This window comes from Musca autumnalis, unplaced genomic scaffold, assembly GCF_047663935.1.
Source record: "Musca autumnalis isolate F117 unplaced genomic scaffold, ASM4766393v1 scaffold_4, whole genome shotgun sequence".
Taxonomy (NCBI): domain Eukaryota; kingdom Metazoa; phylum Arthropoda; class Insecta; order Diptera; family Muscidae; genus Musca; species Musca autumnalis.
Genome location: NW_027411977.1, coordinates 15,553,078 through 15,566,856, shown reverse-complemented (window position 1 = coordinate 15,566,856; position 13,779 = coordinate 15,553,078). Strand labels below are relative to the sequence as shown.

The 13,779-nt window shown below is 38.1% G+C and overlaps 1 protein-coding gene across 8 annotated transcripts in view; it reads right to left on the bottom strand.

Moving 5' to 3' along the window:
- Positions 1-13,779, bottom strand: part of LOC141404244 (agrin) — a 91,242-nt gene that overhangs the window by 37,616 nt on the left and 39,847 nt on the right. For 4 of the 8 annotated variants that reach the window (XM_073987638.1, XM_073987641.1, XM_073987637.1 and 1 more), the window contains one exon: positions 2,304-2,640. In XM_073987638.1, the coding sequence (XP_073843739.1) occupies positions 2,304-2,583 (280 nt within the window). In that variant the 5' untranslated portion in view covers positions 2,584-2,640. Of the gene's footprint in view, positions 1-2,303; positions 2,641-2,920; positions 3,088-3,134; positions 3,314-13,779 lie in introns of those variants that run through there. The other 4 variants (XM_073987639.1, XM_073987643.1, XM_073987642.1 and 1 more) reach the window with 4 other exon arrangements.

Genomic DNA, 13,779 nt, shown 5'->3' with positions numbered 1-13,779 from the left:
TCTTCTAAGCGCTCGTAAAATATATCTTTGGTCTGTTCGTCCTTTTCTTCAGTGGGAGCATGAGCGCAAATAAAGGTGATGTTGAAGAATTTAGCTTTTATTCGAATTGCAGCAAGTCTTTCATTCACTGGGGTGAAGCTGGAGACCAGATGTTTTAACCTCCGACCAACTACAAATCCGCAACCAAACTCATGCTTTGTGTCATGGCAGCTATAATACAGTGCGTCACCTTTAGGTGTTGTTGTGACGCCTTTCCCAATCCATCGTATTTCCTGTATGGCAGTAATATCGGCCTTGTACTTTTCAAGAACGTCTGCCATTGCGAAGACTGCACCTTCTCTATAAAGAGTGCGAACATTCCAGGTGCAGATTCGCAGATCATGGTCCTTAAAACGTTTGCGGGGTTCGTCAACTTTAGAGGGGTTTGTTTTTCTTTTCTTTCGTTTTTTCATAGTAGGATGTTTTTTCTAGGGGAGGGTTACTAACCCGACGCCCAAACCCAAGTTTTTAACGTTCGTATGGGTGAACGCGCGGCACATTTTAGCTCACTACCTTTAACGGGTGTTAAAGGCAGTTCCCCCGGTGACACCACGGGGAGGTCAGTGTCCACTTGAGATGAAAGAGGGACCAAGATAAATCCTGGGCTTTGCCATGTTAAAGCCGGTCAAGACCGTTGCTTGGTATCATTCATCCCCTACGTCACACCTCCCAAATCCTCTATGGTCCTTAAGATCATTGGATTTCTCCATAAAGGACAGATTGCCAAAGGTGATTTTACGGTATCGGTTCGACCAGGAAAAATCAAACGTTACTTTGTCATTGTAACAGGGTTTTCATTTCTCTTAATTTTGAGTTACACTGTGCAACACTGGAAATGCAAACAACTTCTAATGGGCATGTTGTGAAAGTACATATTGAGACTACAAAAACCTTAATTGGGTTTTGTTTTCTTAGATCGGGCTTAGATTTTATGGCCTCATCTAAACCGACCTAAAATGAGCCTTTTTTCCAGTGATCGGACCTTTATCTCCGAAACTAATAAGAATTTTGCTTTGCAGTCTTCATCAATGTTGTAGCCCTAAAGTAGTAGAACTAATGTGTCAAACAGATGAACTAGGAGAAGCTGCATTTAGTGCATCAAAATCGTTAAAATATAGAAAAGTTTACATAATTTCTGAAATTCTGCTCAGTAACAACTAAACTGTTGGGAGTTGAAACAAGTAATCATTCTACAAATTTTCCAAATAATGTGACCATCAATTCATCAGAACATTCTGAAACTCTAAAATGGTCATTTCACGTTGTTTAAGGGGTATTTCATAACATACCTTTTACAAAACTTATTTCAAACAATGTTCACACAGGCTGTTATTCTCATGTTGGGGATTTCATTGAATTATTGAAATATTTACCAAATTGTTGTTGAAAAATTTGCTATAAACAAGGCGATAGAGGCATTATTCAACAATATAATGTTCTGAAGAGTTGTGTATCACATTCCAGAGAATATTTTCCCAAAAGGTAACATTAAGAAGAATTTAACATTTTGGGAGATACCCTGCGAAATATACCCAAATTATAGAATTTTTAGATATATTATAAAATTTGAGGCAACAAATGCAGTTTTTCGAGTTCACTATTCCTCCAAATATTTTCTTCTTGCTCTTATCTACAAGTTTGCTGCAGATGCCAAAACAAGATTCGTATTGGTTTCAGAGATACAGACCCGATTTGTTTTAAAAATTCGGTCTTTAACCATGTTTAGATGAGGCCATAAAAACCGAACCCGATCTAAGAAAACAAAACCCAAATATGGTTTTTGCCTATTTGTCCTCTACTTTCATAAAATTCTGGACAGAAGTTGTTTGCACGCGATTTGCTCAAAAATGTTGCACAGTGTTATTATTTGATTATGTTATGATCAAAGGCAAATTTGCTTCTTCAATATCACCACTGTGGTAGTAATTTCTCTTTCTGGTGGCATTAGTTCACACCGTGATCATTGCAATGTGGGTGATATTAGAGGGAGAAAATAATAAAAGATTAAAAAATTTCTCCACAATTCCTACAAAGACGAACATTATTTGGGAGTGGAAAAGCCAAATGAGTTTGATGCTAATGATGATGACGAAGAGATTGTGGAAGTAATCCAACAAAGTGGAATTTTCTCAGGAAATTTCCAACAAACAAAACAAAAAAACAACACCAAATTTTAAATCTAACTTAAAAGAGTACGTTTTGTTGTTATTTCTACACCTTTTCTTTTTATGAACTTTTTTTATAAAATTTTCTATTTGACTTACCTGCAGCCGCATAAGCAGTATATTGGCCAAGTGCCAGTACCATTGCACACAGGCCCATCAACAGCACCAGCGGAGGATGATGTAGTTGAAGATGTTGCCGGTGCCAGAATCGTCGTTGAGTTTTGTTGCTGTTGTTGTTAACACCATTTTTCATTAGACCATTGTTATTAACATTAATTGTTGTCGTTGTTGTGCTGATGGTGGTCGTGTTGTTGCTGGATGATGTTGCTCCCGCCGCCATTAGAAGAGATGTCGTCGACGTCGTTGACGTTTCAAACATTTTCACTGCTGCACTTTCGTTGTAACACGCTTTCGCCACTCACAACTTTGTCGTTGTCTTGACAACAAAAAAAATAACAACAAGAAGAAAAAAATAAACAACAATTGTTGCTGTTGTTACTTGAGGAGTCGCGAGCAATAACAACAGCAACCACAAAAAAGAACAACAAAAGGCTTAATTTAATACAAGCAACCAAAAAGAAACAACACTTGAAGAAAAGACAAGCCAAAAACACACATACGGCGCGCCGGCTTAACTAATGGGAAAACACCACGCCGCACTACATACATCGGAGGCACTTCATAGAAGTCGAAGCTCTTTAAGGTGAACTACTTACTTACTGCTATTGTCAAGTCTTGTACTATCTGCCTATCTATCTACCAATGCCAATGTAACGAGGCTCTTGACTGCTGCTGGCTGGCTGGTTCGTTGGTTCGCTGACTAAATGGCACTGTTTTTGGGCCTTGTTATATGCGGTTATTGGGTTGTGGTTTCAAACAAGACAAAAAGTAAAACACAAAACCTTCAAGCCGCCATCCCATCACACTTACTTGAATGCTTACCCTCTTTGTTGGCAGCAGTTACTGACGTTACTGACTGCTGATTGTTATATTTTACTACTTCAAATCACGAAGAAAGTTTCAAAATACTTGGTCGCTCGCTCGCTCACACACAGAGCAAAATTACAATCTTTCTACGGAAGATGCCTATTAAATGGTGCTGACTGTCTAACTAAACCAATTGCTGTCATACAAAACCGAGTGATATGTATGTACAAATGTGTGGTCATTGAACATACACATTAGAGTCTAATGGTGGTTCTTCATGCGGACATGCATATTTTATCACTTTATTGCCCGCCGCTCGGTGGCCAATGCGATCATTGTTGTTGTTGTGGATGATGATCGCGTCATTTGAACCACCAACTAAAACATTCCACAATAACTAGCATTTCTCTATAAAATTTGTCATCAATTTCTTTCTATTACTTTTTAGATTTGTTTTATTCATTTTTTGTTGTCTATTTACTGATGACAGTGTCATTTGTGGTGGTGTACCCTTTTAATAAAATCAATTGTTAAACAAAAATCACGACCCTTTAACACGATTCACTTATTTAATTATATCAATGATTGATTCATTAATTAATGCCAAATGTCAAATGGTCATAAGTCAAGATGTTTGATGGTGGTGTATTAGAGCGGGCCGCAGTTACATCTACATTCAATATTTTTTTTAAATGATCATAATGGACTGACTGCCTATTATTAATAAGATCTGCCTTTTGTTAATAGGAGACTCATTGGTTTTGAAATTTCTTCGGATACCCTAGGAAAATAGCCGACACAATGTCTGTAATGTGTAGCTCTTAATTAATGATGCAATAATGAAAAGGTTTCTGGTCCGTCAAACCACATTCATGCCATGTTGGGACACGTGAATGCACTTTGTAAACAAATCGAATCGATTTATTTCAATCTTCGGAGTTTACTGCATTTTTTGTTATCGCTCAAGCGTAAACGGGCCAGCAGCAGCAGCTCATTATTTTACAATGCACGATGATTAGTAACGTGAACTTGACGGATGTCGACAAGCTTCAAGTATAAACAGACATACATACATACATATGTACCTACCCAGCAAACCAATCGTACCGACATCGTAACGAAATCGCTGGGTACCCAGCAAACCAAATGTCTGATGTCCGACACGTCTGAACAATTTCGGAAGCAAAGTCGTTCAGATTTCGTTCCGATTTCTAAACGATTTTTCGGAGAGGAAATAGTTCAGATTTTGTTCCGATTTCGGAACGAATGTCGGAAAGAAATTTCCCTTCCGAATTTCCCAAGGATTTTCTTCAGATTTCGTTACGAAATCGGACCGAAATCGATACGATGTCGCTCCGACATTTCGTTCCGAAATTATGTCAACCAATTCATACAACTTTCGTTAAGATATCGTTACGATTTCGGATCAGATATCGGACGTATCCTCCGAATTTTGTTCCGATTTCGTTACGATGTCGGTACGATTGGTTTGCTGGGTATATTCCTACGTCCACACAATACAAATTCAAGTCAATGCAAAATCAAAGGTTTGATAGTTAATGAAAATTTTCAAAACAAATTCATAATTTAACATCGATGCTACTTTCAATACCATTTGATTTTTCAGAAGAAAAAAAAAACAAGTAAAAACATTAAGTTCGGCAGGTCTTTTAATACCCTCCACCATAAAATATTCTAAACGAAACTGGAATAATTAGTTTCCTTTTAGGTGCAAAAAATTTTTTTGACCGCGGGGTATGGTAAAAAATGAACCTAAAAATTCTTCAATTTGTTGTTGTTGTTGTAACAGTGTTTATTATTATGTTTGTATGTTCGTTCCTCTGTTCAATCTGGCTCTGGGTCTATCTCCAGTTCCAGGAAAGTGGCTGCTTCGATGGGATGTACCCACAGATCCACTGGAGTTAGATGAGTAGGTTTGGCTGGGCAGTTGAAAAGGTGTTTTGTGTCGTGCAGGCCCATGCGGCATACTGGGCAGATGTCTTGCACGACACAGTCGATTTCCGCCCAATACGAATTTAGGCGACTGCAATATCGCGAGCGTAGTTGAGCCAAAACTACGCAAGTTTGTCGTTGCGGCTGACTCTCCTCAGCTGCTATAGATGGGAGATGTATTTCGAGGACTTTATTCACACTACATTTGCTTATGGCCTTAGCAACTGCATCCGTATGAATGCTATTTAAAACTGCTTGATAGGCTTGTTGATCTAGGGGTTTTCTCCTACATTGTTGGACCTCTCTCTCTAGAGCATGAATATCCTTCCTGATATGCCTGAATGTGTCGGGCCTAGCCAGCAGATGGTGATTGGGATGGCTCTCACGGTAACACCCAAGCAAGTACTGCAACGAAAGCATCTCATTGTGTTGCTTTACTGGAAGAATATTTGCCTCCTCATGTTGATGGTCCACTAAATACTTGAGGAGGCACCCTGTTGCTGTTCTCAGTTTGTGGTCGGAATTCTGCTACCGTCGACCGTCCATGTGGTGAACTGTGTGGCTGTTGATTTTGTGGCGGAAATCTGCATATTCTTCGAATGGAAAAAGGTGGTAATAATAATATAATAATTGTTCCACAAACATCCCATACGGGACAAGGGAGACTTCTCTCATACCAATGAGTGCACCCCGATTCATATTAGCTCAATGATAAGGGACCTACTGTTTATTGCCGAGTCCGAACGGCGTGTCCTAAGACACCACTTGTAGAGAAGTTTTACATGGCTGAAATACTCAGAAAATGTCGCCAACATTACTGAGGGGTATTTTGCGACCGTTGAAATTTTTGATGTTGCCTGGCCGGGGAATCGGACCCACGACCTTTAGTGTGCAAGGCGGGTGTGCATACCATTGCACCACGGTGGCACCCAAGGAAAAAGGCGATAAGATCGGTTAAATAGTTGTTCAGCCTCTCACAGATGTCATCAGGATAGGTACCTGACGCCAGGATCGTGCAATCATCCGCATACCTTACGATCTCGATGCCGTCTGGAGGGCGCGGAATACAGGAGAGGTAGAGGTTAAACAGTTCCGGAGATATCACCCCACCTTGGGGAACTCCCTGTTTCGCTCTACGGGGCTTGAACATATTGTTCCTGAATTCCACGTACGACTGACGTCCACACATATAATTGACTATCCAACGTTTCAAGCTTGGCTTGAGGGTTGTCTGCTCAATGTCCTCGAACAGCGTGGAGTGCCTGACTGTATCAAAGGCTTTTGATAAGTCAAGCGCCAAGACCACTGTTCTATCGCACGGCCGTCTCTGGTTGAGTCCTTGGCAAATATATGTGGTAATGGTGTGCAGCGGAGTTGTGGTGCTGTGCTGCTTACGTTATCCATGCTGATTATCGGCAACTTGATAGCTATTTCTGATACTGGAGAGGACTAAGGCCTCAAGGGTCTTTGTTACGGGAGACAAAAGCGAAACCGGCCTGTTCGATTCACTTTTGCTGGCGATTCACTCCTTGCCGGGCTTCCGTAGTGGGACCACCAGACTTTGGGAACAATGCGACAAGTTGAGAACTTTAGTGAGATAGTCCACTCCCGGCTAATCCAGCTGCTTCAGCATTACCATGGAGATTCCATCAGGGCCCAACGCTTTGGATGATTTAGCGTTCCTGATGGCATTGGCAACATCATCCATTGCAAACTGTGGTGGTTCCTCCTCGGCAGTAAGGGATCTGATGCGTGTAATACTCTTCTCTTCGCCCTGTCACTCTCGGGGTGCACCTCTTCGGGTCAGTCAACGTAACGTCGCCAAACGTGACTGAGGTCATATCTTCCCTTCTTCCAGGGTTCGAGAGTGAATTAACCGTTGCCCACAATTCACATATACAGGCTCCAATGTTGCAACTCCTCCGATGATTTAACCACTTGTTCCGCTTATGCTCGCCGACCAGCCTGTTAACTTCCAGTGTCAGCTCCCTGACTCCAGTTACCGATTATCAGCATGGGTTCCGTAAGCACGACAACAGCGCTGCATGCCATCTCCACACATATTAGTCGAGGACTCAACAGGAGCAAGTCGTGTCATAGAACAGTGATAGGTTAGGTAAGGTTTAGGATGCGTAACTGCCGTGCTGACAGCCACTCCACTCGGAGACCTTGAGGTACTTTGTGATCATCCAGGAACAGTGATGGTGGCGCTTGACTTATCAAAAGCCTTTGATACTGTCAAGCACTCCACGCTGTTTGGGGACATCGAGCAGACAACCCTCCGGGCAAGTTTGAAACGTTGGACAATTAATTATACGAGTGGTCGCCAGTCGTACGTGGAATTCTGGAACAAGAAATCCAAGCCCCGTAGCCCCCAAAGTGGGACCAGAACTGTTTAACCTCTATATCTCCTGTATTCCGCCTCCTCCAGGCGGCATTGAGATCGTAATGTGTGCGGATGATTGTACGATCATGGAGTCAGGTACATTTCCCGATGTCATTTGTGAAAGGTCGAACCCCTATTGGACTGATCTTTGAGATTTACCTCGCGAATAATAATGGACGGGAGAAGTGAGAACAGAGTTCAATGTCATGGTCGATGGTAATAGAATTCCGACCACAAATTACCCCAAAATTCTAGGGGTCACATTCGACAGCATGTTCATGTCGTCTGAGCATGTCACAGCTATGTGTGATTAGCTGAGATATAGAAACAAGGTCCTCAATTTATTAGCCGGCAGTACTTGGGGTCCAATAATAAAACCTTTTTGACCACATATAACGCGATAAGTCGATCGGCGGATATAAGCGCAATGCGATGGAAACATATTCAAACTGGTCAAAATACCACTCTGAGAAATGCTACAGGGTGTCTCTCCAGGTCTTCAGCGGACCATCTACATGAGGAGGTAAAGATTCTCCCAGTACAACAACACAATGTCATGCTTTCGTTGTACGGCTGTTACCTTGAGAGTCACCCAAATCATCATATGGTGGATAGGACCCTCCCAAGCATGTCAGGAGAGATCTTCATGATCTCGAAAGTGAGGTCCAACGTTACACGAGAAACCCCTTTTTAAACCTGTTGATATATTTTAAGATGGGCAAAGTTTTGGTCAAATTGGATACTCAATTCGTAAGTTATCGTTGTATCTGAAGATGTGCACCGATATCGTGACCATTGTAAGGTTGTCTCTAACGACTTTATTTTATTGTTGATCCTTGACAATAGGCAGTGTTCTTGGGGATTTTGTCGAAAATAAAATAAGAATATATCATTGTAGTAAGGCTCACAAGGACTTCCCGCGGTGATTATCTAAGGAAGTATGGTGATCTTGCATAAGAAAAAATATATGGTTGTAATAAAGCTCACAAGGAATACCTGCGGTAAAAATTTCAAACAGTCCTTAAACTTAAGATTAGTCATAACTTTTAGATTCACTTTGGCAGTTTTGTTGAGATGTGTGTTTTACTTACTATTTGTATGTAAGTCAAGCTTAATCTCATATTTGTTGTTTTCAAATTTAAAAACAACAAGTTTAAAGTGGGATATAGTTAAATTGATTACTTTAGGGGATGGCAGAGAAGACTAGTTTCGTCCAACGCCACTAGGACTAATCAGTTCTCTTAGTTCTTTGTATTGACGCAAAGAACCCTTCCCCAATTTTAAGACGACTCGAGCTCAAGAATTAGTGTGACTGATGAATTCGTTCAAATACGAATTCAACCGAAACACCTAAAAACTCTCATAGCCGCATATGTAAACCAAACTAACTACTTCCACTGTCATGTGTCTCCACATTGCAGAGAATGCACATAACTATTTTGATAGTTGTCATAACTTGCGATTTTTTGTGGGGGAAGAGTTGACCCTTACAGTCCACCTTCGAACTTTATCTAAGTTTAGAAGAAATATTAGGCTGTGCAAAGTTTGTACCAAATCGGTTACTTCGTTCGACTGTATTCGAACAAAATGGATTGACTGAAATATGTACCTTCTAAATTGAAATATAAAGAAAGGGCGAACGACTTCAGCTAAAGAAGTTCCTTACTAGAAAATAGACGGAATTCTGAATTCAGGGGCCTAATTACGTGATTCGATTCGATCGAGTATTTGCTCGTGAAAAAGATTTCGACACGATAAAAAAGCGGCATGACGAGATTCGATCGAAATCATTGATCGAATGTTTCGAGAGTAACCGGTAGTCGAACTATGAAAACCTATGTATACTATAGGGAATATTATGAAGGTAGATGTAAAAAAGGTGTTTTTTTTTGAAAGCAAGAACCAAAAAAACAAAATTATGAATGAAAAATGTAAATATTTGTGGAATTTTTTGAACAATACATTGAATAATAATTTCGGTATGAAGTTCTGCTAAGAAAATAAGAAAATTATTAATTCTTGCAAAATCTTTTTGACATTGTTGTAACGGATTGCTAATACATCTACCTTAATAATCCTCTCTCAAAATAAATGAGAGAGAGTTTGGTGGGTGTTTTGCATTAGCCTCTCTGAGAGAATATTTCCTTTGGTAAACAACGGGGGATGAAATGTTTAAAATGTACTTCACTTATAAAATAAAGGCTATTAATATTAAATATTTTTTTCTGTTTTGCAGAAATGCTTATTTTTCAACTTATTTTTTAACGACTGCAAAACTAGTTTTTGTTTAATGATTGCTTGCATTTTGATTCTAAATTTATCACAATTTCTAAAAACGACTGCAAAGGACTTTTCCCAATTTCTCTTGTTATATTGTCTAAAAAATGCTGCCAATTATTTACTAACATCGTTTTTCTTCTATAAAACGACAACAAACAACAATTTTTACATTTTAAACAAAAAAACAATAAGAAATCTTTAATTTTATTTGTTTACGATAGGCAATTTGGCCTCGATAAATTACTCGCAAATTTATGCTCAATTACTCGATAATTTTACTCGATAACGAATGTTGTCATCCCAACTTTGAGTACTCAGGTCGAAACAACTCGATATCGAATCACATAATTAGGCCCCAGGCTAGAACGAAGCTTTGTTGGTTTGATCGAGTGGAAGAATATATGAAGGAACTCAACATAGAACGAAACGAAAAGAAAAAATAAGGAGGAGTGGAATTTTTTTCATAGCTCGACTTATTGAACTAATGTTCTGTAGAGGGCCTCCCCAGTACACTGGATACTCAACAAGACCCAATCGTTTGGATATCATTTCGAATAGTTCCTGCCAATATCCTATGGTGAAAGATGCTCTTCTTTAACGCCGAAAAATGTAATATCTTCACGGAGCTAGAATCACCGATTTTCTGCGACCAGACATGTTAACCATTGTATCAAATTGACACCTATGCATGACAAAACATAAAACTTTTTTACGGAAAGGGTGATACCACAATTGTCCATAACCTACACAAATATTCAGTGGCACAATTTTGTTAAAAAGTGTAAAAGTATTATAACAATTCCCAAGTGTGGGTAGAAAATGCAAAAATTCCTAACCATTACCCCTCGGCTACAAAGCTGGTTGTAAAATATTTATCGCCCATTAATTTGAAAAGTGTTGTTAAACCACACCACGATGAAAAGTACTCAGCACAACATAAAATAGCAATAAGATGAAGGAAAAGGTGACAAAAAGACGCAGCAGCATGTTTTGACTGCGTTCCATTTTGTTGGCCATGGAGCACATTCTCTTTGTGGCCTAATTTAGAATAAAAGTAAAGAGAAAAGAAACAGTTGTTAAAGAAAAGTCAACACAGCCGTTAAGGTCGTTCTACAAGATAATCGTGATTTCAGGTGGTTTCATTTAAAACTTGCTCTAATTTTATGCTAATTTTCTTTCACTCAGTCACGGTTTGCTCTATTTCATGAAAACCCAAAAACACAACAAAAACAAGGGTAATTTAAAAGAATTTCTTTTACATTGGGTGTTTGGTTTTACTTTACATTTTTAATGGCGGACAGATTCGTAAAAGGTGTTGGAGGATATTTTCCGGGATTACAGGTAGTAATTACAGTCCACTCTTCTTCTAAACGCTATAATAAGCGAAAGGGTTTGTAGTTCAACAAAAACAATTTTAATTTATTAAATTAATGGAGCTAACAGGAGCTAAGGAGTTTTGTATTGAAAAAGTGAATTCTAGCGAAGTCCCACACACCCAACCGATATGCTACCTACGATCGTTTTGCTGGTGGATGAGCCGAATCATCAGACATATCGGATGTGAATGGCTAGAAGACAAAAGTGGAGAAGAAAAGGTGGAGTTTGAAAACTTATATTTATACAAACATTATTGCAAATTTGCAGATATGAAGTATTTTTTGTGGCTTTTCTATCAAGTCCAGCTAGAGTCTTGCCTAGAATCATTTCTGAATACTTACACATGTGCAATCGAATGTTTTTTCCTTCGTTTGTAATGCCTTCCATTTCGGAAGCTTGATCAATTGGCAGTGGTTTGGAACAATTTTAATTTAATACAAATGTATTCAGCCTAGGAAAAAGTCTACGTTATTTATTAAATTGCTTCAGATATAACCCAACTTTTATTATACAATTTTACATCAATGTAAGTCCAATAAAGATGATATTTCATACTTTGATTCTTTCCTCAATGGTTTATGTTCTTCCCACTTTTTCCACAAGCCTAGCCACTAATATCTGATAATTACTTTTCAACACATTTAATATTCTTAAAAAAATGTATTAAAATATTTTTATTTTAATTTCGTCTGTTAAGAGATTTCTTTCTATAAAACACATACACACATGTAGTCTATTGTTACTTCTGTAATTAAAAAAAAAAAACACTTTCAATTACATCCATGTAGAAATGCTAAACCACGTCGAGTGAAGACAAACCTTTTTCCCTAATGACACTTAAAAAGAAAAATTACTTTTCATTTTCATTACATTTTGTTGTTTGTTTTTGTATTTGTATACTGTGAGACGTTGCGCCGAGAAAACAGAAACAATTAATTCAAATAACTGCGGTTAATTTCTCAAAATATGAAGAAAAGATGCTACCGAGCCACTGGATGGTTGGATGAATGACTCGGCTCGGATGCCACAGACAAATTGTGGTTTTGCGGCAAAGTTAATTTAATTCACTTTTCTGTTTTGTATGGCTTTATTCAGGTTCGGAAGATTAATTCACACTACAACTTAATTGTCAAGAGGTCAATTGAAAGTGGTGCTTGTCGGCTCGACGCATAAATTGTAATTGTTTAAACACATACATACACAACGTTATAGAGTTGTTGTTTGTCGTTTCTTATGCCTATAAAATGCTCTGTGATTGTAAATCTGATAAAAAAAAATATGTTTATTTGCGTTTAGCTACACATTTCTTGGATATCAAAGCTATTCCAACATATTTAAAAATAAAGTTAAGTTTCGAATGTCCGAACTGTTCAGAACTAATATGAATTGTTCAGAACTAATATGGAATAATTAGTTTTCTTTCTTGTCCACAATTTTAGGTGGAGAAGTTTTTTGATCACTGGGAACTCCAAATGCCTTATTTTAGCTAATTGGGTCAGAAAATGTAGCTAAAAACTTCAAAATACCTGAAATCGGTTGGTGTCGTTATATGGGGCTAGACCAAAACGTGTACCTTTTTCCACAATTTTTAATGGAGAAGTTTCTTGGGTACTGGGGTAACCTTATGCGTCAATTTACAGCTAATTTGGTCAGAAAATTTAGGTTTAAAATTTAAAATACCTGAAATCGGGCGGTATCGCTATATGAGGGCTATACAAAAATGGGCCTATAAAGCTAATCTTTCAACTTGACCTGTCTGCAATGGACGCATCTGTGAGTCCTATCTTATATATATATATAGTCTCAGAAGTTTACGCTGATCAAGAATATATGTATGTATATTAGGGTGGGGCGATTTGAATATCTTAAGAGGCGCTTCGAGTTTCTGACTCTTGGGATTGTACTGAGCAAAAAAGTCTACTAGACTTTTGTTTTATGAAATTGTCTGCCTTACCCCTTGGCGAACTATGCTAAATTGTCTCCACTAATAAATTCTTTGTTTTTAAAATATTATTTTACTTTTATTTATTTATAAATTATTTAAAAAAAATAATTTTCTTTTTCAAAAAAGTCAGGCTTAATCCCATAGTCGTTGTTTTAACATTTTATTAAAACAACTTTAATTTATTAGTGGGAAAAAATTGGCGATGTTTACCAAAGGGTAAGGCAGGGAAGACTATAGTTTCAGATTTCGCCACAGATCTTCATCAGTTCCCTTGTTTTTTGTTTTTCAACAAGAAACTTTTTATACCCAAGTGTCAATTGCCCGCTCAAATAGATATGTGTGCAAAGAAACAGACTGATCGAGAATTTCTTTGGCACTACCTAGACTCGAGCAATTTCACTTGCAAACAAAACCAAATCTTTCCCACTGCTATGCGTTCGATGATTCTCAGCGAAAAACACATAACTAATTTGTTGGTATTGCACACTACATAAAAAAATAATAAAATAAAAAAATATTAAAACCACAACAATGGGATTAAGCAAGACCATTTTGAGAAAAAAAAAACATTTTGACTTATTTTTTATTTTTAAAGTAAGACCCAGCTTAATCACAGATTTGTTATTTTCAAATTTTAAAAACAAGAAGTTTTTAAAGTGGGGTGGTTAAAATTGATTTACTTTAGGGAAGGGCAGAGAATACTAGTT